This window comes from Camelus bactrianus, chromosome 17 (genome assembly GCF_048773025.1).
Source record: "Camelus bactrianus isolate YW-2024 breed Bactrian camel chromosome 17, ASM4877302v1, whole genome shotgun sequence".
NCBI classification, from domain to species: domain Eukaryota; kingdom Metazoa; phylum Chordata; class Mammalia; order Artiodactyla; family Camelidae; genus Camelus; species Camelus bactrianus.
In genome coordinates, this window is record NC_133555.1 from 38,740,134 (window position 1) to 38,765,915 (window position 25,782).

The 25,782-nt window shown below is 43.8% G+C and overlaps 1 protein-coding gene across 8 annotated transcripts; it reads right to left on the reverse strand.

The window, feature by feature from the left end:
• Window positions 1–7,182: 7,182 nt before the first annotated feature.
• Window positions 7,183–21,173, reverse strand: ZNF662 (zinc finger protein 662). Of its 8 annotated transcripts, none has more exons than XM_074345119.1 (5): window positions 20,830–21,173; window positions 19,133–19,259; window positions 18,376–18,489; window positions 16,221–16,322; window positions 7,183–15,256 (listed from the first exon to the last, which is right to left on the reverse strand). In XM_074345119.1, exons 1-5 carry the CDS (start codon window positions 21,001–21,003, stop codon window positions 14,199–14,201), a joined length of 1,575 nt encoding a protein of 524 aa, XP_074201220.1. In that variant the 5' UTR covers window positions 21,004–21,173; the 3' UTR covers window positions 7,183–14,198. The 8 variants fall into 8 exon arrangements, with proteins under 8 accessions (XP_074201220.1, XP_074201219.1, XP_074201224.1 ...); XM_074345118.1 differs by having other exon boundaries at window positions 18,376–18,492; XM_074345123.1 differs by having other exon boundaries at window positions 18,376–18,492; window positions 19,133–19,657; window positions 20,830–20,968.
• Window positions 21,174–25,782: the final 4,609 nt, after the last annotated feature.

The following is a 25,782-nucleotide window of genomic DNA, read 5'->3' on the forward strand; positions in this document are numbered from 1 at the left end:
AGCTTCCAAACATATACAACCTCCAAATAGACTACAATACAGAAGATGGGCTTGGGCCTGAGTAGGAAAGTACATACATAAAAGAAAAACTAACAAACAATGGGATATGGCTGCCACCTTAGCTCCAAGCCCCTCCCCATTTTGTAATATATTTGGGTGATTATTTGGGCTGCTCATACTGCTGTCAGTTCCCAATTCTGCTTTCATCCCAGTTCTTCTCTCCTTCCTGTCTCCTGCTCACTACCCCAGGCACAATGCTCTCAGATTTGTCTATGACTCCCCACCCCCTCCCAGAGGTAGTGAGGTTAGAGAGGCATAGGAAAGTACTGTTTAATTGGGGAAGGCTAGAGAAAAATTTGTTTATCAAAAGACAACATTAAGAGGGTAAAAAAGCAAGTCATGGACTGGGAGAAGGCATGTCATAATACATATATCTGACATAGGACTCATATCCATAATAGTGAACTATAACTTGGAGAAAAAAATGACACACAATGTAATAAAATATGGGGAAGATATCTGAACAGGGACTTCACATAAGTGGACATCCACGTATCCAATACACATGAAATGGTGCTCTGCATCATGGCTTAATGGAGAAAAGGAAATTTTAAAACCCCAATGAATCAAGAATGAATGACAAGTATTTGCAAGGACATGGAACAACTGGAACTCTCACGTACTTCTGGTAAAAGTATAAATTGGAACAACCCTTTCAGAAAATCATCAGGCAGCATCTACTAAAACTAACCAAACATATCCTATGACCTAGCTATTCGTCTCTTAAGATATGGCCAAGAAAAATTAGTGTATATGTTCATCAAAATGAATATACAAGAATGTTCACTGCCTTCTTATTCACAGTTGTCAAAAACTGGAACAATCAAAATGACCATCTACAGTAGAATGAATAAATAAAATGTGATATAATATATAATGGAAAGCTATTTGGCAATGAAAAAGGAAAAGCTACTGCTATGTGCAACAACATGAGTGAAGTTTACAGACATAAAGCTGAGCAAAAGAAGGCAGACACAAAAGAGTAAATTTTGAATGATTCCATTTATATGAAGCTTAAGAACAAATAAAACTAATCTATGATGATAAAGGTCAAAATAAAGGTAAACTTTGGGGTGGCCTTCATGGGAAGGGGCATGAGGGAGCCTGCTGAGGTTCTGATAATGTTCTATGTCTTAACATGACTGATGGTTTTACAAGTGTATGTATTTCTAAAATGCGAGTTTATACAGTGAGTTGTATGTATTGTAAATAAATTATACTTCAATAAGAAAGTAAATTTATAATTTTTATATATGTACATATCAAAATATGTCATACATTTTTATATACACATGTATACTTATATATGCATATATAATTCATATACACATATATTCATATATACTTGTATACTTTTATATATGCATATACAAATGCATACACACATACGCACAAGCATAGGTGCAGGGGCAGAAGGAACCCAGCTCACCTGGGGCCTGGCTCTTAAGGTCACTGCTGTCATCATCTGACCTCATTCACCTCTGTCTTGGAGAAGGGTAAAACTCTCAGGACCTGAAGGTAAAGAAAGAAGCATTAGTGACAATAATTTACTGACCACAACTCCTGCATACATTTGACTCACCCTTTTTTGAAGCTACCTGAACTACTATTCATCAGTTATCGCCTTGTATCAGTGGCAATTCTCATCTCACAGAGGTGAGATACTAGGCATAAAGGGGAGCACAGAAGCAGAAATCATCTCAATAATGTAATTAGCATACAATTTCCTATGTACATATTCAGCTGACCGGTTCAGCAAATGGATGAGAAGATGTACCGATGAAATCATAATTTTTGATACTCCAAGGAAGGCATCCTAGGAAAGAGGACAGAAGAGGAAACTAGGGTGTATAGCAGAGAGTGTTATGGGCTGAAAAGAAAGCTGGAGCTCCAGTTAAGATCCCTAGAATCCACACAGTTGAGACAGGAATGAGTCACATAAAAGAAACTCATCAAACATTATAAGACCTCAGAATCTCTTTTTCCTCTTATGTTACTTAAGATATTAGGACAGGACAGTTTTACTACATAAGTAATAAAAGTCAAAACAGAATTTGAAAATACTTTATTAGGAATATCTTGGTGTCTCCCTACTACTATATTTTCCTCTAAATGCAGATTGATTATAAGATTACAATTTTATAAGAATATTGGGGATAGATGGTGAGAAGAAAAACACTGCCATATTAAACGATCCAACAACTGCATGACATCTCAAATACACCAAGCTCTAAACATTATTGAATCAGGGAAGCCAAGCAATTTCATTTCAAAACTAATTCCAACTCCCTTTCTAGGTCAGTTAATTAGTTCATCATTAGGAAGTAAGCCTTCTGCAATTTAGTAGAGTGAATCAGCAAGGTTTATGCATTAAAAGTAACACTTAAATACAAATAGCTACCATTTGTTAGACTGGACATCATTAACAAACATAAAAGTGCATGTACTAGTAAAACTTAAAAACAACTCTATTCTAACTTATCGCAGCTTGCTTTAAGTCTCAGGGTCCGTCAGACAAAGGACTTTATACCGTCAGTACACTGTCCGTTCCTCCACTGACCCTTCTTAGTGAATCCAGAAAGCTATTCAGAAAGGAAGAGGAAGCTGAGGCTGTTAGGGAAAGAGAGCTGCCAGGGGAGGCTAAAAACCACACCTCAAACCCTTGATAGTTACAGGATTCCAGTGGGGGAAAAAAGGCAGTCAAAAGTGTAAACAAAAAAGAAACTACAATGCCAACCTACACAAGTAATGTTGCTAAATTCATGGCCGGTTTCTGTCCAAGAGTAACAAAAGTAGTGATTCACACTGAGTAAATAGGTAACTCTTGTATACTCTAATTCTCTTAAATCATAATACTGTCATCATATCTTTGTAATATATGTCCCTTACAGTGGATATTACTATTACTGACATATTAAACAAACGGACTTAAGCAAAAAGGTGTGATCTGTACAGCTGACAACCTGTGAAATGCAAATCATCTTGAAGTAGAACAGCGGCAGAGACCACCCTACAAAACACAAAACACTCCTACTTTCCTTTGGGGAAAACTATAGCTATGGAGTTGAAGCATAAATAACAAGCCCAAGTGGGGAACAAACCACAACACAACACACTTCACTAGTGACAGGGACCAGATGTTTTATCTGACCGAATATAAACCTTAACAATTAGGTTATGAAATGAGTAAAATTTAAAAGAATGTAATGAGAAGAATGAAATAAAGAATGCAAAGAGAACATCAAGAAATCTTTCCACCTAAATGTCCATCAACAGATGACTGGATAAAGAAGATGTGGTACATTTATACAATGGAATACTATTCAACCATAAAAACCGGCAACATAACGCCATTTGCAGCAACATGGATGTCCCTGGAGAATGTCATTCTAAGTGAAGTAAGCCAGAAAGAGAAAGAAAAATGCCATATGAGATCGCTCATAATGCGGAATCTAAAAAAAAAAAAAACATAAATACAAAACAGAAACAGACTCATAGACATAGAATACAAACTTGTGGTTGCCTGGGGAACGGGGGCTGGGAAGGGACAGACTGGGATTTCAAAATGTAGACTAGATAAACAAGATTGTACTGTATAGCACAGGGAAATACATACAGGATCTTGTGGTGGCTCACAGAGAAAGAAAATGTAACAATGAATGTATGTATGTTCATGTATAACTGAAAAATTGTGCTCTACACTGAAATTTGACACATTGTAAAATGACTATAACTCAATAAAAAATGTTTTTAAAAAGGGGAAAAAAAGAAATCTTTCCATATCTCCATACTGTACATAGGATATTATGTGCTAAACATTTGACAGATATTAGGTGCTTGATTGATATAACTCATCATGAGATTTTTAGATTAAACACTCAAATTGCCCAACGCAAATCCAGGGCACCAGGTTCTCCAATTTTGTGGACCAAGTAGCCTCCAACCTGGGAGAGGAAAAAGCAACCATTTCAGTATTCTCGAAACTTTGACTGATGTATGGATAGTAATAAGCTTCCAGACTGGGTTTACACCAGGCCTGTCAAATAAAATGAAAAAAGTGATCACAGACCGATTTCTTGGGACCGCCTGAGAAGGGAAAAGAGCATTAAGTTGTACACAAGCCTTGGGGTAGTGCCGGTCTCTGCAACCCTTGGGTGGGGTCTCTGCAACCGGGGCAAGAGGGGGCCCGAGTGCCCGAGGAACGTGTTCTCTGTTGACAAGTGTCCTAGAGATTTGTTGACACCTTAAGGACTTCGCTGGCAGCACCTGAATTTGTCAGTACACGCTGTTTCGGGACGAGAAACTAGCGGGCAGGAGCCTGCAGCCGGCGTCCGTGGCCTGCCGGCGCCTCCTCCAAAACTGTTGAGCCCAAGCATTGGCATGGAAACCCCAGCAGCAGCAGTAGCCGCGCCGTCTATCCTGGGGTCCTTCCCGTCCTTCTCAGGCTAAAACATACCTGCTCACCGTGGGCTCTGGGCAGCCCCTGCAGCTTTCCAATAAACACAGGCTTGGAGCGCCACTTGCCGGTCGTCACAAAAACAAACCTGCACACGTTTAAAAATAAATAAATAAAAATGGCTTGCCGGAAGTACGTCATCACACTGCGTGGGGGTTCTGGGTAGGCCCTGCAGCTTTCCAGTAAACACAGGCTTGGAGCGCCACTTGCCGGTTGTTACAAACCAAACCCTCACGCGTTTAAAAAAAAAAAAAAAAAAGCTGTGTCGGAAACACGTCATCACACTGCGCTGTCAACACATACTTTCCCTGCAGTTCTCTCTAGCAATCTTGGAGGACCCCACAATCTCAGTGGTATCTCCTTCTAGTTCCCGCGAGACTAGCCTAAGTTAAAGAGGGGGCGTGCAGGGTAGGTTTCTGTCTTCCTCCCAGTCTCCGGGTTCTGAGTCGAACCTATCTTACCCACGTTACCTGCTCCGAAACGAGGCTGACTTTAAGGCGGAGCAAGAAGCAGGTCATTCATTCCACTAGATATAGGGTGAAAGGGCGGGGCCCAGCCGGGGCGATGAGCAGCGGAGCCGGAAAGGGCATCTTTCCTCTTGGAGGACAGGCCCGAACCCTGCCCCGCGGATTTCCCACCTGATGCTAGGAATACCCTCCTTTCAGGGCCTAGAGGAGTAATCAGGGTCCTGGCGGGAGATCTGAACCAGGGTGATGGGCTGGCCTGGACAGGATGGGGACCTCAAGACAGAGGAGTCGCCAAAACGTTTGCTGAATGAATGAAAGTCGAGGAATAGAGCAGCGATCTTACTATACATCCAGAAGACACCTAGAATATCAAAAAGGCTGTGCTTTTCAGTCCGGGTTGGGAAAGCCACTATGAACTGAGGGAGGGTCAAGAACAGGAAATGAATACAGTCCCCGCTAGAAGCTACACACAGTCCGGCATACCTTTACTTACAGCCCTGAGCAGTTCAGCGAACTTCACTTGTCCACTGCCAGATGTCCTCATTTGTCTAGTTCCTACCCAGCCACTGTGATGCCCCACATGGGGCTTACAGTTTACAGCTCTTTTTTTTAATCTCACACTCTTGCTCACCCACTGTTTCCCACAAAACAACTGTACTGCCAGGAAGCCTGGATTCAGAGGGGCATCCAGGTCTCTGCCATGTCCTACTGAGGCCAACAATTCCCCCGGATCCATGAGGCCTTTGTGTGGAACCCTGGTCAAATCTTTTCAAGGTAATCGCAAATCCTAATAGTCTGCATAACCTGGGAGTTTTATAGGAGCTCCTCTGTTCACCTCCAAAAGACCTTTCAATATGGGAGAGCAGGGGTTAGGATCTCACTCCCCGCTCAGAAGAAACAGTCATCACTTACATGGTTGGGTAGGCACGCCAAGGCAAAATCAAAAGAACCTATACCATAGTAGTTAGTATAATGCTTATTTTAAAACTGCAATCTAGTTTCAGCAAAACATCATCCCAAATTAATGCAATTTGAATATTACTGAATTTGAGTGTTCAGTTTTAATTGTGTAATAACCTATAAACTGTCAACTGAAGTAAAATCACACAATGTGAGAGTTGTGAGTTGTTTTATTTGGGGCAATATGAGGACTATAGCCCAGGAAACAGCATTTCAGATAGCCCTGAGTAACTGCTCCGAAGAGGAACAGGGGAACTTCAGTGTTATAAATGATATTAGTGAAGGGGGGCTGGTACATGCAGTCAAGCACACATTTTGGCAGAGGCTTGCTGTTAGTCACACGAAGCAGATGTCACCATTAACGATTTTAGTGCTTTTCTAGATATGAGGAAACCCAAGAATTAGGGCTCATAAAATCTTCTCCAGAAAATATCTAACTATCTGGGGGCCTGTTCTGCATGCTTTTCCTAGAGCACAGAGTACCTCATTTCTGGTCTCCACTCTCTGAACTCCTTTCAAGGAGTGTTGAAGGTCAGCGGCTGCAGGCGCTCATTATTTAATCCAAGCAAAGGCAGACAGCAAGTGCCACCGTGATTCAATCCTTTGAGAGGCAGATGGCAAGTGCTGAGTTTTAGTTGGCAAACATAAGAATTTATATCAATCTTTAAGGGTACAATATTTAAATACCTTTTCTTACAAACTTTACAAATTCTTACGCATCCAATTGCTTTAAATACAACCCAAATTAGCATATTTTTAGCCATTTAGAGCCTGCCTGCTTTGCATATTGCTCATGAAACTGCACCTAATATCTTCTAGCCACGTATAAGACAAGCTGTGACCATAAAAGACTCCAAACTACTGCTGCCCTTCAAAACTCTCTGACCCAGAGACTCCTGCCTTGCTGTTGAGCGACACTGCCTAGACAAGTAAGCCTCCTTTCTCATTTGCTCTCCCCTAGAATTCCCTTGCCTTCTTCCCTGCTCAGCTGCCCGCTTCAGTGAGGGACTTCCCCCTCTTATGCAGTCAGTGTGGAGGCTGCCCAGTGACTATTGTTGTGCAATAGCGCCATCTCGTGGTTTTGTCTTTCTCTTTTTTTTTTTTTTTTAATGTTTTTTATTGAGGTTTAGTTGATGTACAACACTATGTAAGTAAGTTTCGTGTCTTGTCTTTTTCTTGATCATCCCCCAAATCCTAGAACTCACCACAGAATTGAAACAACATAGATCTTCTTGCCTCTTCAGTTCTTTAATACTATTTATTGAATGCTGGTTACATCATTACTAAAGAAATTGCATCATTATGCCACCCACGAATACTAGCTTCCAGTGACATCCTCAACGGTTATTACAATGACTGCAAATACAAGACTTACACGGAATATGCAGGAAAATATGAATTATAATGTTTTCTGGTCATGTTACATTTACCATTTGGAATGTGATATAGCATAATCATTGAATCACAGATGTTACAACCATGATTTCTCTTGAACTGCCGTCTTAGTCCGTTCAGGCTGCTAAAACAATATGCCATAGACTGGGTAGCTTATAAACAACAGAAATTTATTTCTTACAGTTACGGATGCTGGGACATTCGCGATCAAGTCACCAGCACAGTTGAATTCTGGGGGGTCCCTCTTCCTGGTTCATAGACAGGACCATTTTGCTGTGTCCTCACATGGTGGAAGGGGGCTAAGGAGCTCTGTGGGATCTTTTTATAAGAACGCTAAGCCATGAGAGCTCCTCCCGAAGGCCCTGCCTCCCAATACCATAAAATCAGGATTAGGATTTCAACATAGGAATTTTGAGGGGGACACAAGCATTGAGACCATAGCAACTGCTATAATCACCGCATTCCTAGACAGTGCTGTCTTTCGATGCTGGTCACCCCTCTCCCTTCCGTCCACCGACAGCAGTGGGGAGCTAAGCAATGGGCCCATGGGAAGAGTGAGAAGAGCAGTTCAATTCACCCAAGAAATGCCCGTCCCCTGCAAGGTCCCCTGCACACCCTAGGCACATGCCCTGGGGTGGGACCTTGTTTTCTTATGTCTAATGATGGTGCTGGGCACACATTTAAGTGCATGGCTAGAGAGCGACACAGACCATTTCACAATGGCCAGAAGTTGGTCGAGTAGCCAAACATGCCTGCAGGGGAAACTGGGAGATTTAGCAGTTTCTGTGGAAGCAGGAGAGAATAGAGACTAGGAGACACATAACAGCCAGTACCATGACCACTGCAAGATAGACTGGAAATATGAATATCTAACTTTCCTATGTGCTGTAGTGAAAGACAGCACTAGAGAAAAATGCTGGGAAAGGCCAGAACAGCCCACACGGCACATCAGTACATATTAGGAAAGAACAGCCCCTAAACAGATACAATCTCATGGGTACGTGACACATGGCGAATGGAACAAGGGCAGGATTTCAACTCCCCATGTGCCCCTTACACCAGTTCCCCTTGTCAGGGCACGGTTATCACAACCACACAGGGTAGATCTGGAAATGGCTCTGGAATCAGCCAAGCAGTAATGTTGTCCCTCATTCCTCCCCACACCACCTCTTGTGAACTATTTGGTGCTTTTTCAACACATTTATCCATACCTATACAATGTTAAAAAAAACAAACAAACAAACAAACAAACAAACAAACATGCAGAGGGCCTGAGCTCTGTCTCTTCTACACACAGAAAGGCTGTAACTCTCCGAGCCACAATTAGGTAAGTATTCCCAAGGAGAAGTTCTGAGTGAATGTGAGATTCGCTTACGTACCTCCTCTCTCTCAAACATCATCACGTTGCATTGGTTGGTACTGAATATCTACAAGCAGCTGTTCACTGTTTTTTTCCAAATGTGGTCCACTTTGAGAAATTAATCAATCCAGAAATCCACCTCTTCTCAAGATGTAGAAAACTGAAGAATATGGCCCCACCCTTACAGTAAAAAACAGCCCATCTGAAAATTTTCCCTGAACACATCAGAGAGCTCAAGTCTCAGGGTAAACAACTTAACGTAAAATCTGAGGAAAGACAGACACTTTCAAGGAGAGACAATCATTGCTGGTAACAACATTTTCCTCTGATTTCTTGGGGGGGGGGGTGACATCTATTTTTTAAAAGATTTTAAATTCTTTTTTAAAAATATTTAAAACTTGGCAGATAAAAGGTTACATGGTATGAACTATTGACACAATAGGAAGTAGAACTGGGAAACCAACATGAAAAAACATTCAATCTCACAATTTATACTGAAGAAGTGTTTTAAAAACCTGAATTCCCATTTTACACTTATTAAGTTAACATTCTATTTTTTAATTATAATATCCACTGTTGGTTGCAAGCAAATGCAAACTTGCCACATTGCTGGAAGCAGAATAAATTGCTATAAACTTTAATAAACTACATGTAGCGACATGTTTCAGAAACAAAAGTGTTCATACCTCTGGGTTTGTATTCTCATTCCTGACAACTGATCCAAAGGAAATAATTCAAAAGAAGCAAAAAAAGCTATAATCACCAAACTGACTATTGCATTATTAACAGCTAACAATAAGAATTGTCCTAAATGTCCACCAAGTAACTTCAAATAATGAAAATTTACTGCCTACTGTGTGTCAGACACTGTGATGGATGATTTGGATTAAAAGACTATTTAAGACAAAGGTACTGCCCTAAAATTAATTTACCATTTGGTGAGGGGAAGAGTTAATTAGGATACATCTAAGGACATGTGACTATAAATAGCAAGTCATGAAAATCACATGGAATAGGGGAGAGAAAATTTGCCTAGGATAATAGTCATTAAAAATATTTTCTTTGCAGCAACACTGATGTTCCTGGAGAATGTCATTCTAAGTGAAGTAAGCCAGAAAGAGAAAGAAAATACCGTATGAGATCGCTCATATGTGGAATCCGAAAAAAAACAGAACATATATACAAAACAGAAGCAGACTCATAGACATATAATACAAACTTGTGGTTGCCAAGGGGGCGGGGGGTGGGAAGGGACAGACTGAGATTTCAAAATGTAGAATAGATAAACAAGATTATACTGTATAGCACGGGGAAATATATACAAGATCTTGTGGTAGCTCACAGTGAAAAAAAAAGTTACGATGAATATATGTATGTTCATGTATAACTGAAAAATTGTGCTCTACACTGGTATTTGACACAACATTGTAAAACGACTATAACTCAATAAAAAAGTTAAAAAATATTTTGTTATGATTAAGATTATATAAATCATATATGCATATGGGACAAGGACTAAGAGTGGACATATAAAAATGAAAGTATGATCTCTTGGGATAGTGGAATTGTAGGTACATTTTGCCTTTATAATTTGTGCAATACTGTGAACATTTTTCTCATTGGTATACGAGAAAATTTATACTATGTGAACATTCTCTGAAGGATAAGCCACATGTCATAAACAAATAAACCTAAAAGGAAAATACTCATTTAATGACATACATCAATGGCAAATATTTTCCTTTAAAAAACGTATTAACGTAAACTTTAGGGAGTCCAGATGGCCATTTTCTTCTTTGCGTATTTGCCTGGTGGTCATGACTGCTTCTATATGCATTAGATCCTAATCTTATACTTATTAGTATGCATGGCAATCTCCAATAAACACCTCCACCCCGGGCTGGTCTCTGGTGATTCTCCCAATGTAAACACAGGGTGCCCTCGCCCACAGTGGTACCATTGGCTTATCTGTTCACTGGCTATGGATTGGCTGTGTCCTGGAAGGTTGTTTCCTACTTGATCAGAAGCTATAAATCAGCTCTGGCCTGAGCAAACCAGTGAGTGTCTCTGCCATCAATGGGCCACAACTACACCTTCTTCAACAAGGTCTGAACCCCAGCCTTGGGGCGAGGCCTCCCTTCCAGGTTTGTCCTTCCATGGGTATACTCCAGAAGCACTAGAGTACCATACAGAGTTCTCTCACCTCTTATAGGCTACTCTTTCATCATAGCTTAATAATTCTTTATATTAAACTTCCCCTTTCAAATCACTGTTGGTATCTGTCTCCTGATTGGCCCCAGGCTGACAGGCACTTCCGCGTGTCCAGTTGCCTAAATACTGATCTGGTATTCCACAGGACTCCATCCCGGGTCCTTACATTTTGCTGCACTCTCTGGGGACGGTACTGTCCAATAGACCTTTCTGCAATAATGAAAATGTTCTAAGCCTATGTTATCTAATATGGTAGCCAACTGCCACATAGAGTTATTGCGTGCTTGAAATCTAGCTAAGGACCTAAATTTTTAATTTAACTTTAATACCCACATGTGGCTAGCAGCTACTATATTGGACAGTGCAGCTCTAGGGGATTTCATTCATTTCTTCCCATGGATTTAAATGCCTCCTGCTCATTTGATCACTCCCACATGTACAGCTCCAGATATCACTAACCCAGAGCTCCAACCCATGTATAACACCACCTACTTGAAATTTCTAATTACAGATCTCACAAACGTCGCAAATGTTAATCCAAAACAGAGTTCTAGATTTTTCCATCCCCAAACCTATTCCCATTCCAGTCTTATTCATTCCAGTAAGTGGCACCACTGTCTAACCCAGCTGCTCAAGCCAGAAACCAGAACCTGTCCCTGGTTCCTCCCTGTCCACTATCCTTGTGTACAACCCATTAGCAGCTCACTGATTTTATTTCCAAAATATATCTTATATCCACCTTCTCTTCATTTCCATTACCACCTCCCTCTCCAGGCCACCATCGTCTCCAACTTTCCAACTACATTCACTTTTGTCCCCTTACAACCTATTTTCTATCAACAGCCAGAGAATTTATCATCATCTTAAAATATGAATCAAACATGTCATTCCTCCACTGAATACCCTTCAGTGACTTCTTTTCAATTAGGATGGAATTGAATGATCTAACTCATCTATCTCTACAATCCTCAGTGGTGCCACACCTACCCTGATCATTACGCTAAAACCATCTGGTCTCTTGAACACACCAAACTCTTCACACGTTAGGGAATCTGCACAACTGTTTCATCTGCCTGCTGTTCTGGATACAAGAGACTTTTGCTCATCCTTAGCTCTCATGTTTCCTCCTAGGATAGGTCTTTCCTGAGCATCTATATAAAGGGCCCCCTCTTTCTGTACCTTGTTCATTCCCTCCATAGCACTTAGCAAACTTTAATAATTTTATTCCTGATTTTTTTTTTTCGGCTGGTCTCTTTCACTAGAATAATGTTCCAGGAAGGCAGGAAGCAGGTCTGATTCACCATTCCTCTGCAGCCCCTGGCATAGTGCTTTTCATACTGGCAGGTGCTCAGTAATATTTGCTCAATAAACAACTTCCCCCAGACACATGTTCACATTGCTCATTTCCATTTCCTGGATCTGTGTAGTACAAAGCAAAATTTTTACTGCTTATTAGGCCCCGCTAGCTGGACTATGCTAGGCCAGTTTCTCCTCACTACCTGGCCTTAGGCTTCAGCAGTCAGGGACTCTAGAGTTATTGGTACGTTTGTCATTTTCAGGAAGCAGAAGTTTGATCTGAGAAGGCTTCTGGCTTCTCTTCCTTGCTCCTTCATCAACAATTATATTCACTGGCTGGGAGCTCGTAGATGGGATGCCTAAATAGCCAACAGGGCCAACTGCTCTAAAGCTGGGGCGTCTGGAATGGAGGTCTCATCTGTTTGGGCCCGTGTTCTTCTCCTCTGAATACGGCCTTTGGTTCTCTGACCCTTTAAGATGGTTCACACCATTCATTAATATCCTGCATTTCTTCACGGTTAATATTTTAACAGCCTGTATTCCCCTTTTATAATATTGTTTTATTTTATAGACTCCTGATTTCAAGTATAGTTAATTCTGGAATCCTTCACTTTCCCTTTGCTTGCTGCGTAGAATCTATGTGTTCCTAGCATTTATTTTATCTTTGATCCTGGATCCAGTGAGGGCATTTGTGACTATGAGGCCAAGATACTGGACAGTATTTCCACTGCTAACTGGTTGAGGACACTCAGCAGAGCATTAACCATCATCAGAGAGTGACCATTCTCCCTCCTGTGGTGATGGCCCCTAACTTACTTCAGGATGTGGGTATTATGGTGATGAGAAGGGGACAGGATAGGAGAGAATTCAGGATAGTGATACAATGAGAGGGGTTGTAGCTATACAAATTTTTATGGAAAAAACATTTCCCACTTGATTCACATTTTCGCAGTCCCAGAGTACTCTCATAACACAAGGGCAATCAGGTCTCCGAAGACTACAGAACCCAGACTACCTCCACTGCTTTCTTTAAGTTATCTTGGTGACCTCAAGGAGGACCATAACTTCTGAGGAAGAGAAGGTCCTGGAGGTTGCAATGTAACTGCAATGTCATTATATCAAATTCGGTTTTCACTGAGGTAGACTTATGAAAAGCAATATAGATAGGTAGATAGATAGATAGGTAGATAGATATAGATATAGATATATATAAAGAATATATCCAGAAAGACACAACAACAATATATTATCTCTGAGAAGGGCTGGGAGACAGGAATGACAAGGAAATTTACTTTTCACTGAACACCTTTTTGAACTATTTCAATTTTTTTTATCACGAGCATGTTACATCTAGTCAAAAATAAATGTTTCAAAATTTGAAAAACATTTTTTAAAAATGCAGTGTTGGTCCTCAAAGCACCATTTAGCTGGACTAGCAAGCATGAGACTATTCAAAAAATGTAAGATAGCACATAATTAAGTACCAACTTGGGTGGTACTGACTACAAGTACAAGACAAAGAGGGTTCTGGTCAATGAAGAAGTGGGTCTTAGATAAGGAAGGGAAACTTTCAGCTCAGGGAAACTTGAACAAATAAAAATAGGCAGAAACAGAAACAAATACAGGTAAAGAACAGTAGATTCTGGAGTCATATAGGCCTGGGTCCAATCTCAGTTCTAAACTTTACCACTGAACAAACTTCAATGAGTTTTATAACCTCAGATTTCTCATTTATAAAATGGGGATAAGAGCACCTACCTCACAGGATTAAGAAAAGTTAAAGAATGTACGTAAAGTGGTTACCACACTATGTGACGCATGGTAGGTACTCAACTAAATGTCACCTAGTGTGAATATGGTTGAACGGCAGACCAGTCTTACGAGAGAACAGGGTATCCGTGCAGGAGAAGGGGCAAGATAATACTGGATGCCATAGTTATAACAAAACTGTGGGCAGTCATTTCATTTTGTTGGGGTTCCTACAACATAAGAATTATAAGTAAGTATCACCATCATGCATCCTGTAATGTTCAAGAAGGTGAGAGGTCTGACAGTTACAGGGTTTCTCTCTAGCATGGCGCCTCTGGTGCTTAATCAAGACAGAATTCTGACTGAAGGCCTTCTCACAGTCATTACATTTATAGGGTCTTTCCCCGGTATGGATTCTCTGATGACGAATAAGGTGTGCCTTGCAAATGAAGCTTTTCCCACAGTCCATACATTCATGAGGCTTCTCCCCAGTGTGGACCCTTTGGTGCTGAGCAAGATCCGAGTTCCACATGAAGCCCTTCCCACAGTCTTTACATTCATAAGGCTTCTCCCCAGTGTGGATTCTCTGATGTCGAAGAAGGGCTGGGTTCCGAGTAAAACTTTTCCCACATTCCTTACACATGTATGGTTTCTCCCCTGTGTGGATTCGCTGATGTTGTGTAAGGCTTGTGTTCTGACTAAAGCCCTTCCCGCATTCCTTACATTCAAAGGGTTTCTCTCCAGTATGGATTCTCTGGTGCCGAATCAGGTTTGACTTCCAAACAAAGGCTTTAGCACATTCTTGGCACACGTAGGGTTTCACCCCAGTATGAACCCTCTGATGTGCAATACAATGTGATCTAAAACTGAAAGTCTTCCCGCATTCCTTACACCCATAGACTTTCTCCCCGTTATGAATTCTCTGATGTTGATCAAAGTCTTCATTTTGATCAAAACACTTGCCACATTCCTCACATATATAGAACACCTGGTCACTTAGAATCTTCTGACGTTCAAGAAGGTGGGTATGAACATCAGCATGCCCTGAACACTCCTCTACTGAGATCATCTCATCTCTGACAATCACTTGTATAATGTCACTTGTAGTGTTCTCCACATTTCCCCTGTTGGGGTAGTCAGGCCATCTCCCTAACCTGCTTTTCTCCTCTTCACAGGTTTTTCCAAGCCAGAATTCCTGGGAGTCATACCACTGGGGTCCACTTGATAGCACCATGTGGTCCTGCGCCTCCTCAAAAATGTTCTTCAGAATAAAATCTTTTTTCTTACTCTTCAACACACCCTCTGAAAGAAGAAACCACAGCTGCAAATGTCATCATTACCCATGACAGAGTGACTAAGGTCACCAAGTGGTATCAGTATGTCCATGTCTCTCCAAGTGCCACCCTTGTGTCTAAGTGGCCCTGATCTAGCTGAAAATGGCAAAACAGAGCTAACACACAAAAGGCAACCAAAATCAAAAGGCAGAAACTAGACAGGCAGACAGACAGTCCCTGAGGGCTGAGGGCTCTGACTCCCAGCACCAGACCAAGCATGGGGCAGGAGGGTGGGAGGTTGAGGGGGATGCTCTTAGGAAACAGTTTATAAATGACTCTAAGGGAGACAAGTTGGAGTTCCTTCTAGGTAGTTAGGTTTATAACATGAGAAGAACTGCCCAGGATTCAGAGCAAAGGACCTGTCCAGAAATAAAGAACACTTTGTGGTATGCCTGGGGAGCCTGAGCTTGTCATACACAATGGGGAGCAGAAAGAAGACTCTTCCTCATACTTTTCAATACTGAAAGAAGGAAATAAAGTCTTCTCATTGAATCCAAACACCAGGTCCACCATGAAACGTGCTTCCCCAAATTACTTAAGGCTGAGTCGGGCAAATATACATTTATGTATAATGTCCCATTAGACTGCGATCACTTCTGGGAGAAGAGCCATATATTACTTGATTTTTGATCCCTAGTAATGAACACAATGAAGAAAATGCAGCATTTACTTTTGAAGTGCTGGTTGACCATAGCAGCCAGATAGGTAGGTCCTCTGTTCACTTTAAGCCTAGGATGCAAGAACTCCCCCAATTCTTAACTGATCTTGTCCAAATAAAAGCTGAAAGTTTAGCATTTTCTCTTGATTGATTGATTTGGGAGTTTTTAGGGCCTTTTATTGAGAACGTAAGTGGTAAATGGAATGTTAGTATTTTACAAAAGACAGAGGGAACTATGTGACTTGGAGAAAGTGCGCTTTTCCCTCTCACTTACCAGTACAAATTAAGCTTGGACCCTCTCCTTGCAGTTTCCGTTTCAATGGCTCTTCCACCTCCTCAAGATGGGAGACCCCAGCAGGCTTTAGAAACGGATATCCTGCCAGGGTCAAGATATAAACAAGTCTGGCTGAGTTGGGAAGAATGGGGCCCATTAAGAAAGGAACAGAGATGGAAGTGGTACAGGAGAATGACAGTTGGTGGAAAGACAGGTAACAAAATGACCTGAAACTTGAGGCTAATAATATAAAACATAGGAAGTAGAGGTATAGGGAGGTTGTGATTCCATCAGTTCACCAAAATACAAAAGCTTAGCGTTCATTTTAAAATGTTAAGAAGAAATAGGAAAGACTAAGTAAGGTCTCTTCTGCACCTGCCACTAGGAGGTGAAGGCTGGTTCACATAGAAAAGTACCAGGATGGGATAGAATTGCAAAGCGTTGTCCCTGAGACTATGTCGGGAAACCACAGTCTCCTAGTTTCCTTCCTACCAATCTACCGCCTTCTCTTTCCACAAAGGATCAATGGGTCTCTCTACGGCATCCATAAGGAATGGCCTCACAGTTTTATTTAGCCATTTCCCGAAGTCACTTCTTACTCTAATGATAAGCACCTCTATTCACAAAGGTCCACTCTAATAAATTCCTCAGTCTTAACTAAGATCTGTCTCTTTGTAAGTGCCATCCAAAGCTGCCTAAGAAACAGATCAATTCTACATTTTCCAGATGATGACCATTTACGTTGCAGAGGCAAAGGGCTGTGTGTCTCATGAATATTCTTAGACAAAAGTGGACTTTGAGTACAGACATGAGCTCCAAGGAGGTCTGCTGCAGGTCAGGGAGTCAGGGTTTTGCTCAAGGAATAACTTAGCTGTTAGCCTTCTGCCTAAAGCAAAGACAGGAAACTCCCTTGAGCAGTGGGGAAAGGAAGCATTGAGATCCTGAGAGAACGTGGAGGACACTGTAGTTGCCTCCCTACATGGCCTCCAACTTTTGCCCCATCAGGGAGTAGCCAGGCCCTCTGGGTGGGAGTGATCCCACCGCCAGCTCCTAGTACAGACCTTCACTGACCTAAGTCAGGCAGATTATCCCATCTCACTCACTACATGAGAGATCCGTTCAGGAAGTAGCAATCCAGGCCAAGTCAACCAGTGCACAGTTTTTCCGTGGCTACGGTGATTGATTTAGAGCTGGCATAAAACTTAAGATGGTGCATCAGAGCAACACTGGGACTTTGATTCAAAATGGTTAAAGCCTGAGGAGGCCTGCCCTGTTTCCCCCTAGGTATGAAGGAGCACAGTCCTGGTTACAACTATTAATCATCTTACAACCATGAGAGGAGCCAGACTGTAGACAAAACCAACACACAAGGAGTCAGAGAAGAGCAGAGATTGAAATTCTGATCAAACTGTACCCGCAGCCCATTCTAGCTAAGGACTTACCAGTTACGCAGAACAACAAAGCCTTCTATATTATTTAGGCCAGTTTGAATTGGGTTGTTACTTGCCATCAACGGTATCCTAACATGGAAAGACTGCCAGACACAGCAAGGAATTGTGAGAATGGGGAAGTTCAAGTTACACTGGTGCCCATGGAAGAGCCCCTGTGGGAAGAAGCTGAAATGGGGCCAGGGAGGCAGTAAGAGGACACAGTTCTCAGTAAGAAATTAGGAGAAGGGAAGCCCTGTGTTGGGCCTAAACACTAGGGCTTTCCCATCAGAAATCCCTGAGGAATGGAAACTATTTGGCTCAGGGTTATTTAGACTTCTTGATTTCTAATGATAAAAATGGCCATGATACCCTAAAGGGCAGTCAGAATCTTCTGCCGGAAGATTATAAGCAAACCAGGAAATTAGAAAGGCCACCTCAGGTCAGAAGGTAAACAGAAAAGTCAGGGAGTAAAGATAAACGGTGGCCACAAAAAGAACAGTGGAGACGGGGAAGAGGCAGAACAGGTGTATAAAGATGGCACACGGAGGAGCCAGGATGAATAAAACAAGGACTCAAGAAGATGGAAAACCATGGGAACACAGAGGACAGAAAGGAATCCCACTGGTGTCCATAGCACTAGTTACCTAAACACATAGCTAAAATCACAATTTAAAGATCAAGACAAGGGAACTGGTTGGATGACTGGCACGTGTGTCCTCACTCACCTGAGGAGATGCCCCTCGGGCCCTCTCCATCCAGAGCTCCCTGCGGAGCCGAGCTCCAGGGTGCTTCCCCTTGCTCCAGCTGGAAAATCAGAGCCGGTTTGGGAAATGGAAACGCTGCTTGAGGGGAAGGAAATGGGACAGGCAGGTGAGTGCGTGAGAGAGCAATCCCATGGCTCCTCCCAGGCCTGTGTTTTCAGGGGCAGGAGGGGAAAGAAGGAAAATTACTAGGGAGAACAAGAAAAGGAAGACCAGGGAAAGGGTCAGGAGACCCAGGGGAGAGGGGCCAGGAGGCTGACAAAGGTCAGAAAGCTGAGTAAGAGGTGCTCAATAACTGGGTGATGATTAAAATAGATGATTTTACTCAATGAGGACTGAGCTTTCCTGTGCTCTCAAGTTCAGACACCTGCATGAGGATGCATGGTATTGGGCTGGGTCTCCCAAACTGAGGTGACAGGGAACTGAGGGCTCGGGGGGTGGGTGGGGGGCAACAGGACTCTTCTCTCTTCCTACTGTACCCACAGCACATGTATTAGGAGATCAGAAGTCCTCCCCTGGGGACAAGGAAGTCCCACATGAGGCCCAAATTGATACCAGGACTTCCTACTTTCAACCAACCACTAAGGTCGGGTCATTAAGAATCCAAGAGCCTGAAGTTGCCACTTAGCTGAGAGTTATCAAAAGCTCCTGAGTCTTTGAGGAAGAAGGAGACAAGAAATTCTGAAGGGCAGAGGCAGAGTCCAAAGGGAAAGACCCTTACCCAGGGAAGCCACAGCCCCATAATTCTCCAGCATCACATCCCTGTACAGGGCCCTCTGAGCAGGGGCCAGGCCGGTCCATTCGTTTTCAGAGAAGTAGATGGCCACGTCCTCGAAGGTCACTGACTCCTGAAACAACATGTGTTTAAATGCCCTGGGACAATCCCAGGACCCAGGCCTGGAATAAGGGGCAGACCAGGCACCAAGAAATACTGGAGTCGGTGCCCATCGAGTTTCTGGATTCTGAATGTCTAAGGGAACTCTCAGCAGATATTCACCCCTACTTACAAAGATATAAGGGATCAGCCATCAATCTTCTAATGTCTCTTCATTTTTACTTCAGCAAACATCCCCTCATCTTTTGCATAAGTCTCTGCAAGTTTTCCCTCTCCATCCCTACATGTGCTCTAGCTGCCATCCTTTCTCCAGTGTGTCTCCCTCAGAGGTCACCAATCCTTGACAAGAGCAACTACCACCAACTGTGCCAAGCACTTTACGTACATTACTCTGTGTGTGCGTCACAGCATCTGAGGAGGGTATGAGATCCATTTTATAGAAGAGGAAACCAAGGCTCAGAGATTAACCTCTCCCCAAGTCGCAGAACTGAGAGAGAATTCAGGCCTGTTTGACTCTCTGGCTCTTACCTACCTACTGTCCTCCCTTACCTACCTTCTATCCTCCCTCCTACCTCCCCGGCTTTCCCTGGGGTGGACACTTGTGCTTCTCTCCCTCTGAGTCACTGCCACCAGCAGAAACAGTGGTTCAGGGCACCTCAGAACATTCAGACTGTTCTAGAGGCTGTTCTCAATAGGGCAGAATCCTGACTCTACTCCCTGGGCTTGCCCACCTCAACACACCCTCTGTAACACCCCACCCTACTCTTTCTTCCCCACATTCTAACCTCAATGACCCTTTCTCTGTATCTCCGAGAGCCCCAGCTCCTGCACCTTTCTTTCCTTTTTCTCTTTCTCGCTTAAGAAATACAAACAGGGCCAACTTAGGGCCATCAGGACTGCTTCTAATTCTCAGAAACTGCCTCATTCCGGATCTCAATCTCCATACTATGGAGGGGCCCATTCCAGTTCATTTCATATCAGTCCTTGTCCTACAAAGTCCCCACAACTGATCCAGCACTCCAAGGCTCAAAGGCTTTGGCTGGTTCACCTTTGCCTATCTAAAAAAGCCTAAATCCTCTGCACTGCTGACAATTCCAGTCACCATTCAGCGATCCAGCTTACTTCAGGATTATCTCCTGCAAGACCACCTCACGCCCTGTCCCGTCACCACCCCATCATGAACCAAAACCCTTTCCTTGCCGAGATTTGTGCCCTTGCACCTGCAGTTCCCCTGCCTGAAGATCCAGCTCCTTCCTCCTGCACTTGCAAACTCGTATTTATCTCAAGACCCAGCTCAAACAAAACCTGCTCTGTAAAACCAATCATGGAAATTCTGGCCACTCATCGCCGGGCACAGCGCTCTGTGAACACCTCTGCCCCAGCACTGGCCCATGCCAGTATGCTTCCCTGGCCGCCGCCAGTCTTGGGGACGTCGAATTCACTCTGCCCCTGCCTGTTCCTCCGGGCCCTCCACTCTGGGTCTGTACCCCGAGGTCGCGGCACTACCCCCTCTCTGCCCCTCATCTGGGCCTAGATCCCGGGGCGGAGCCGAGCCAGCTCCTCGGCGCCGGCCCCGCACTCACCGGGCGCGCCCGGGCCGGCGCGGCCTGTCCTGGCAGCAGCTCGAGCGCAGGGCCGAAACGGGCCCCGCTCGCCAGGGCCGCGGCCGCCCTCCGGGGAAGCGAGCACTGGCCAGGCCCGACTGGGGGCTGCCCCGGGTCGGGGAGGGATGTTTCGGGCCCTGGCGGGCCTGACATAGCGGCTCCGCGCCCTGGAGACTCCAGAGCAAGACCCAGGGTCCGCGCCCTCGCCAACCCGCAAGCCTCACGCCCAGCTTCCCACGTTCTGCGTGAACCAGATCTCCGCACGGGAGAGGTGGAGGCTGCGGCACTCCTGCCATTCCGGCTTCTCTAGCACGGTGGAGGGCTCCGAGTCTCTGTGGTCCTCCCTTCTTGCCCAGCAAAGGAGGGAGGGGAGAGTGGTCCAGCTCTCCGACTGCAGCTCCGGGCGCTGCAGGGATTGGGGAGAGTAGGGGTGCTGGGAAGGAGGCTTCCTCTTGGAATCCTTCCCTGGCCCCTTTCTCCCCACTGATCACCCTTCTTCTCCACCTCATCAGAATCTGGGAGGCAATGAGAAAGTATCTCATGATAACCTCCCACAGGGATAGGGACAGAAGCAGGAGATGGCCTCAAAAGCTCACAAATCTCCTCTCATCCTCTCATGTTCTGGAAGGATGACAAGGTGATCTGCCAAGACTCAGAATGGCTATAGTTCAAGGCTTTGCCTGCAGGGCTTTTAGAGATATGTACAGAATTGCCAGGGCACTATGGTAGAACAATTCCCCCACAACTTTACCTCCCAACTTCTCACACATAAAGAATTCTCGAGAGCGTAAGTCACCACTTAGATCATCAGATACTCTAATTAAGTGTACTGATAGAGGCTTAGGCCAAATACATTCCATTTGTCTTAGGCAACACTGGACAAGAGTGACCATGACTGACTCACAGTACAACTAGGCTCACTGGAGGAAAGACTACAGTCAGGCTTCCCATCCAGAGCCAAGCCAGCTAACTAAGTTATTAATCCAGGTGAGGAAAGAGATAATGGCAATGGCACATACCCCACCTACACTGGCCAGCAAGAAATCCAGGGCAATACAACTGTAGGTTCTTTACAAATACCTTTTATTGTATTGAGGAATCTTCCCTCTATGTCTAGTCTTCTGAGAGACTTTATCATGAAAAGGTGTTCAATTTTGTCAAATGTGTTTTCTACATCAACTGAGATGATCATGTAGGGCTTTTTCCCCCTCACCCTATTAGTGTGATGTATTGATTTTCTCACGTTCACTCACCCTTGAATTTCTGATATAAACCCCACCTGGTTATAGTGAATCATTCTTTCAATAGGTTGTTAAATTTGACTTGCTAATATTTCATTTAAGTCTTCTGCATCTATATTCATAAGGGATACTGGTCTGAAATTTTCTTTCATGTGATGTCTTCATCTGGCTTTGGTTTCATGGTACTACTGGCCCCACAGAATGAGTTATGAATGTTTCCCTCTTTAATTTTTTGGAAAAAGCTTGAGGATTGGTTTTAATTCTTTAAATGTGTTTGGTAGAATTCAGTAAAGCTATCTGGCTTAGGATTTTTCCTTGTTGGGAGTTTTAATTAGTGACTTAATTTCTTGTTATCATCCTATTGAGATTTTCTACTTAGGAATTTGTCCATTTCTTCTATGTTATCTAATTTGTAAGTGTACAGTTATTCAGTGTTCTCTTATAATCCTTCCTGTCTCTGTAAGTTTGGTAGTAATGTCCCCATTTTCATTTCTGACTTTAGTTATTTGCATCTTCTCTTTTTCTTAGTCAGTCTAGCTAAAGGTTTGTCAATTTTGTTGAACTCTTCAAATAATCAATTTTTGGTTTCACTGATTTTTCTCTATTGTTTTCTATCCTCTGTTTCATTTATCACTGCTCTAATCTTTACTATTTCCTTCCTTCTGCTAGCTTTGGGTTTAACTTGTTTTTCTTTTCTAGTTTCTTATGGTGTAAGGTTAGGTTATTGATTCAAGAGTTTCCTTTTTAATGTAAGCATTTGCAACTATAATTTTCCCTCTGAGTGATTCCACTATATGCCATTAAGTTTTGGAATGGTGGTTTTTTTCACTCATCTCAAGGTATTTTCTAATTTCTCATGTGAATACTTCTTTCAAGAAGAAAGCATGAGGAAGCTTATACATGGATTCCTTCAGACTCCACACGTCTTTTTCACTTATGATTCAGATACGTATCCTTAGTACACCACTCTAATAAATCTTAATCATGAGTAAAACTATATGCCAAGTCCTGTGAGTTCTTCTAGGGAATCTCTGAACGGGAAGGTGGTCTTGAAGATCCCTGACACAAGTTGATCCGGGAACTAGAAGGCATAAAACATGTAAAGCATTTAGCATAATTCTTGGCTCATAGTAAATTCTCAAAATAAGAATGGAAAATTCTTAAATGAGACTATTTTCTGATCTAAAGGCAGGGTAAAATAGTATCTCCCCCGCACCTCCATTTCAAGGTACTGCTGTTGACTTCTGGGGGTGAGACAGTGAGCAGGAAGTGGCTAGCATTGGAGGAGTCATCAATATCATCCAGAATTGGTACAAAGGGCAAACAAGCCTCAAGGGATAGCCAGTGCATCCGGACTAGAGAATCCCAGAGGAGAACCCTGATACAGCAACCACAGCAGGTTAACGAAACCCTTTGGTCGGTGCACAGTTGCTCAAAATTCTGTGCCGTATATGGGAATAAGAAGACATAAGATCAGTCAAGACCAGAAACCCACCTTAGCCCTGTCTATAGAACTCAACCATCCTCCTGCCCACCATGGAATGTGCAAATGAGGTGAGCAACAAAGGAGCACAAAAAATGTTGAAGTATAACAGAACGATGCTCCAGCCGGGCTTACTGAGACAAGAACTTGGGCATAAGTGGTGGCTTCGTTCAGTGCGCGCGTTGGAAACAAACGGCGGTGTAGGGAAGGAGGCAGCCTCTCTGCAGCTCCTCCCTCTACCCCCACTCCCTTACTGAGTGCTCTGCAGACGAAATGACACACAGTGCGTCGAGGAAAAGCTCCCCGTACCCACAGACAGAGGGCGCCGCCACACGAACAACTACCTACGATGCCTAGCCTACCCAAAAGAGCCATCGCGGAGGCCGCAGGGGCGGAAGTGCATTACGACTTTTCCGGACCTCGGGCCCGCGGCCGCTCTAGCAGGCCCGGAGGTCGCCTCTGCGTGTCGTTGGTCCTCCAGGACCGCCCGACCCACCATGGTGACTCCGCCCCTGCCCTCCCGCGTAGCTGCGGTGCTCGTTCTGCATAGCTAGGCTGGGAGGGCAGCTGCATGGGTCGATTCCCCCTGGGCCGGCCAGTCTCCACCTGCTGATACATCCGGCCACCCATTAGCGACCCCACTGCGCCGTACCCAGACGCAAGGGTGGCTGGACCTGCTGGCGGCGTGAGAAGGGTTCAGTGCAGCGTGATGGGTCAAAGCCGGAATCCTCATTGAGCCTACCGAACCCGCATCCTACTGGAGACTCTCACCCTTCCTCTGAGCTCTCCAACCACGCTGGCCCTAGAGTAGGTGTGCACCCCGTACCTTGGGGTGACCCTGTCACAAGCCTTAGCCACCCTCCCACATCTACCTCTGGCACCATGCACGATGACACACAACAGGCATTGACCTGGCCTTGTTATCCTCCAGGCCTCCACTTACTACCTGATCAGTGGGGCCTCCCCATCCTCTTTCCCGCTCTGCTCTACTTTGCAGCACTTAACACAACTGTGATTATATACTTCTTTGGGCAATGGTTTAGTACCTTTTCCCCTTCCTTAGGCCTCCAAGAGGGCAGGGACAGGGTCTATCCAATTTAAGGTTGTAGCAAAATTTCTGGCAATTAAGTGTACAGTAAATATTTGTTGAATGGATAGATGGGGCTGTTCCAAGAAAAGATGGAATGAGTGAATGAGTGGGTATGAGTGAATGAATAAATGAATGAAGGTGAGAATGAACGTAAGATGGTGCTGCCATCCATTAAAAACTGAGGGACAAAGTTCAGCTCATTGGAGGTGGCCCACGACAGTTTCTGACCATATTCTAAGGCTGAGGAGAGTTGATGGAGCTGAGTCCTTGCTGAGCAATGAGAGAGGACTTTGTAGAGGCAGAGTGTGGATGTTTTCAGCTCCCTCCTGGGAGGAGCTGCATAGGGCAAAAGGACCTCACTCAAGAAAGAAATGAAAAGTCTTACAGTTGTCTGAGGAGACAAAGTCCCTGTTTACTGGTTATTTAGGAAGTTAAAGAGTAACTTGAGGGTCATTAGAATTTGTTGAATTGAGTCTGCAGTTATGGGCCAGGCTGCTTGACTAAAGCCTTAGTAGAGTCAATATAACAGCTTTCCTCTTCTTGGGCCTGCTGGCAGGGACCTGGCCTGATATTTCACAGAAGGCCCCCAGTAAACAGTCAGCTCACCTCATCCAAGCCAGGGAAACTATCAGAAAAAGTCCCCACTACACTCTGAACCTAGATCTTTATGGTGAAATCAAGTAATTGGTTTGAAGTCCCTGTTATCTCTGACATTTCCTAATTCCAAGATTCCCAATCTGTACTTCTTGCTAGAGGAGTGTGCCAGCCGACTGGCAAGAGGCTCAGGGCCTGAAATCTGAACCTGTGCTTGAAGAGGCCTCCAACTGGGAGGTGCTGTGGGTCTTTTAAAAAAGAGGAGAGGATGGGTGTGAAACTTAGTAAGTACCTGGTGCATTTTGGCTAACTGAGCTAGCAAATTAATGAATACATGAATTCAGGAGTAAATAAAGGAGAACAATCAATAAGTCACAGGAGTAAGAGTGGGGTCAAAGACTTGGCAGAGAAGATATTGGAGATGGTTCTGAAAAAGTCAGAACAAAGCCTGAAGCTAGTGAGTAGGCTGTAACCATAGCTCAAGTCTTCCTTCTGGCCTTCTTCCTGATCCCACCTCCTCCTCG

Excerpts from the sequence above, each read along its gene's own strand:
- ZNF662 (XM_074345118.1), bottom strand. The coding sequence starts at position 21,003 with ATGTCAGGCCCGCCAGGGCCCGAAACATCCCTCCCCGACCCGGGGCAG. Across the intron at positions 19,260-20,829 it reads CGCCGGCCCGGGCGCGCCCG|GAGTCAGTGACCTTCGAGGA; the intron begins GTGAGTGCGGGG and ends ATGTTGTTTCAG. Across the intron at positions 18,493-19,132 it reads TGGGGCTGTGGCTTCCCTGG|CAGCGTTTCCATTTCCCAAA; the intron begins GTAAGGGTCTTT and ends CTTCCCCTCAAG.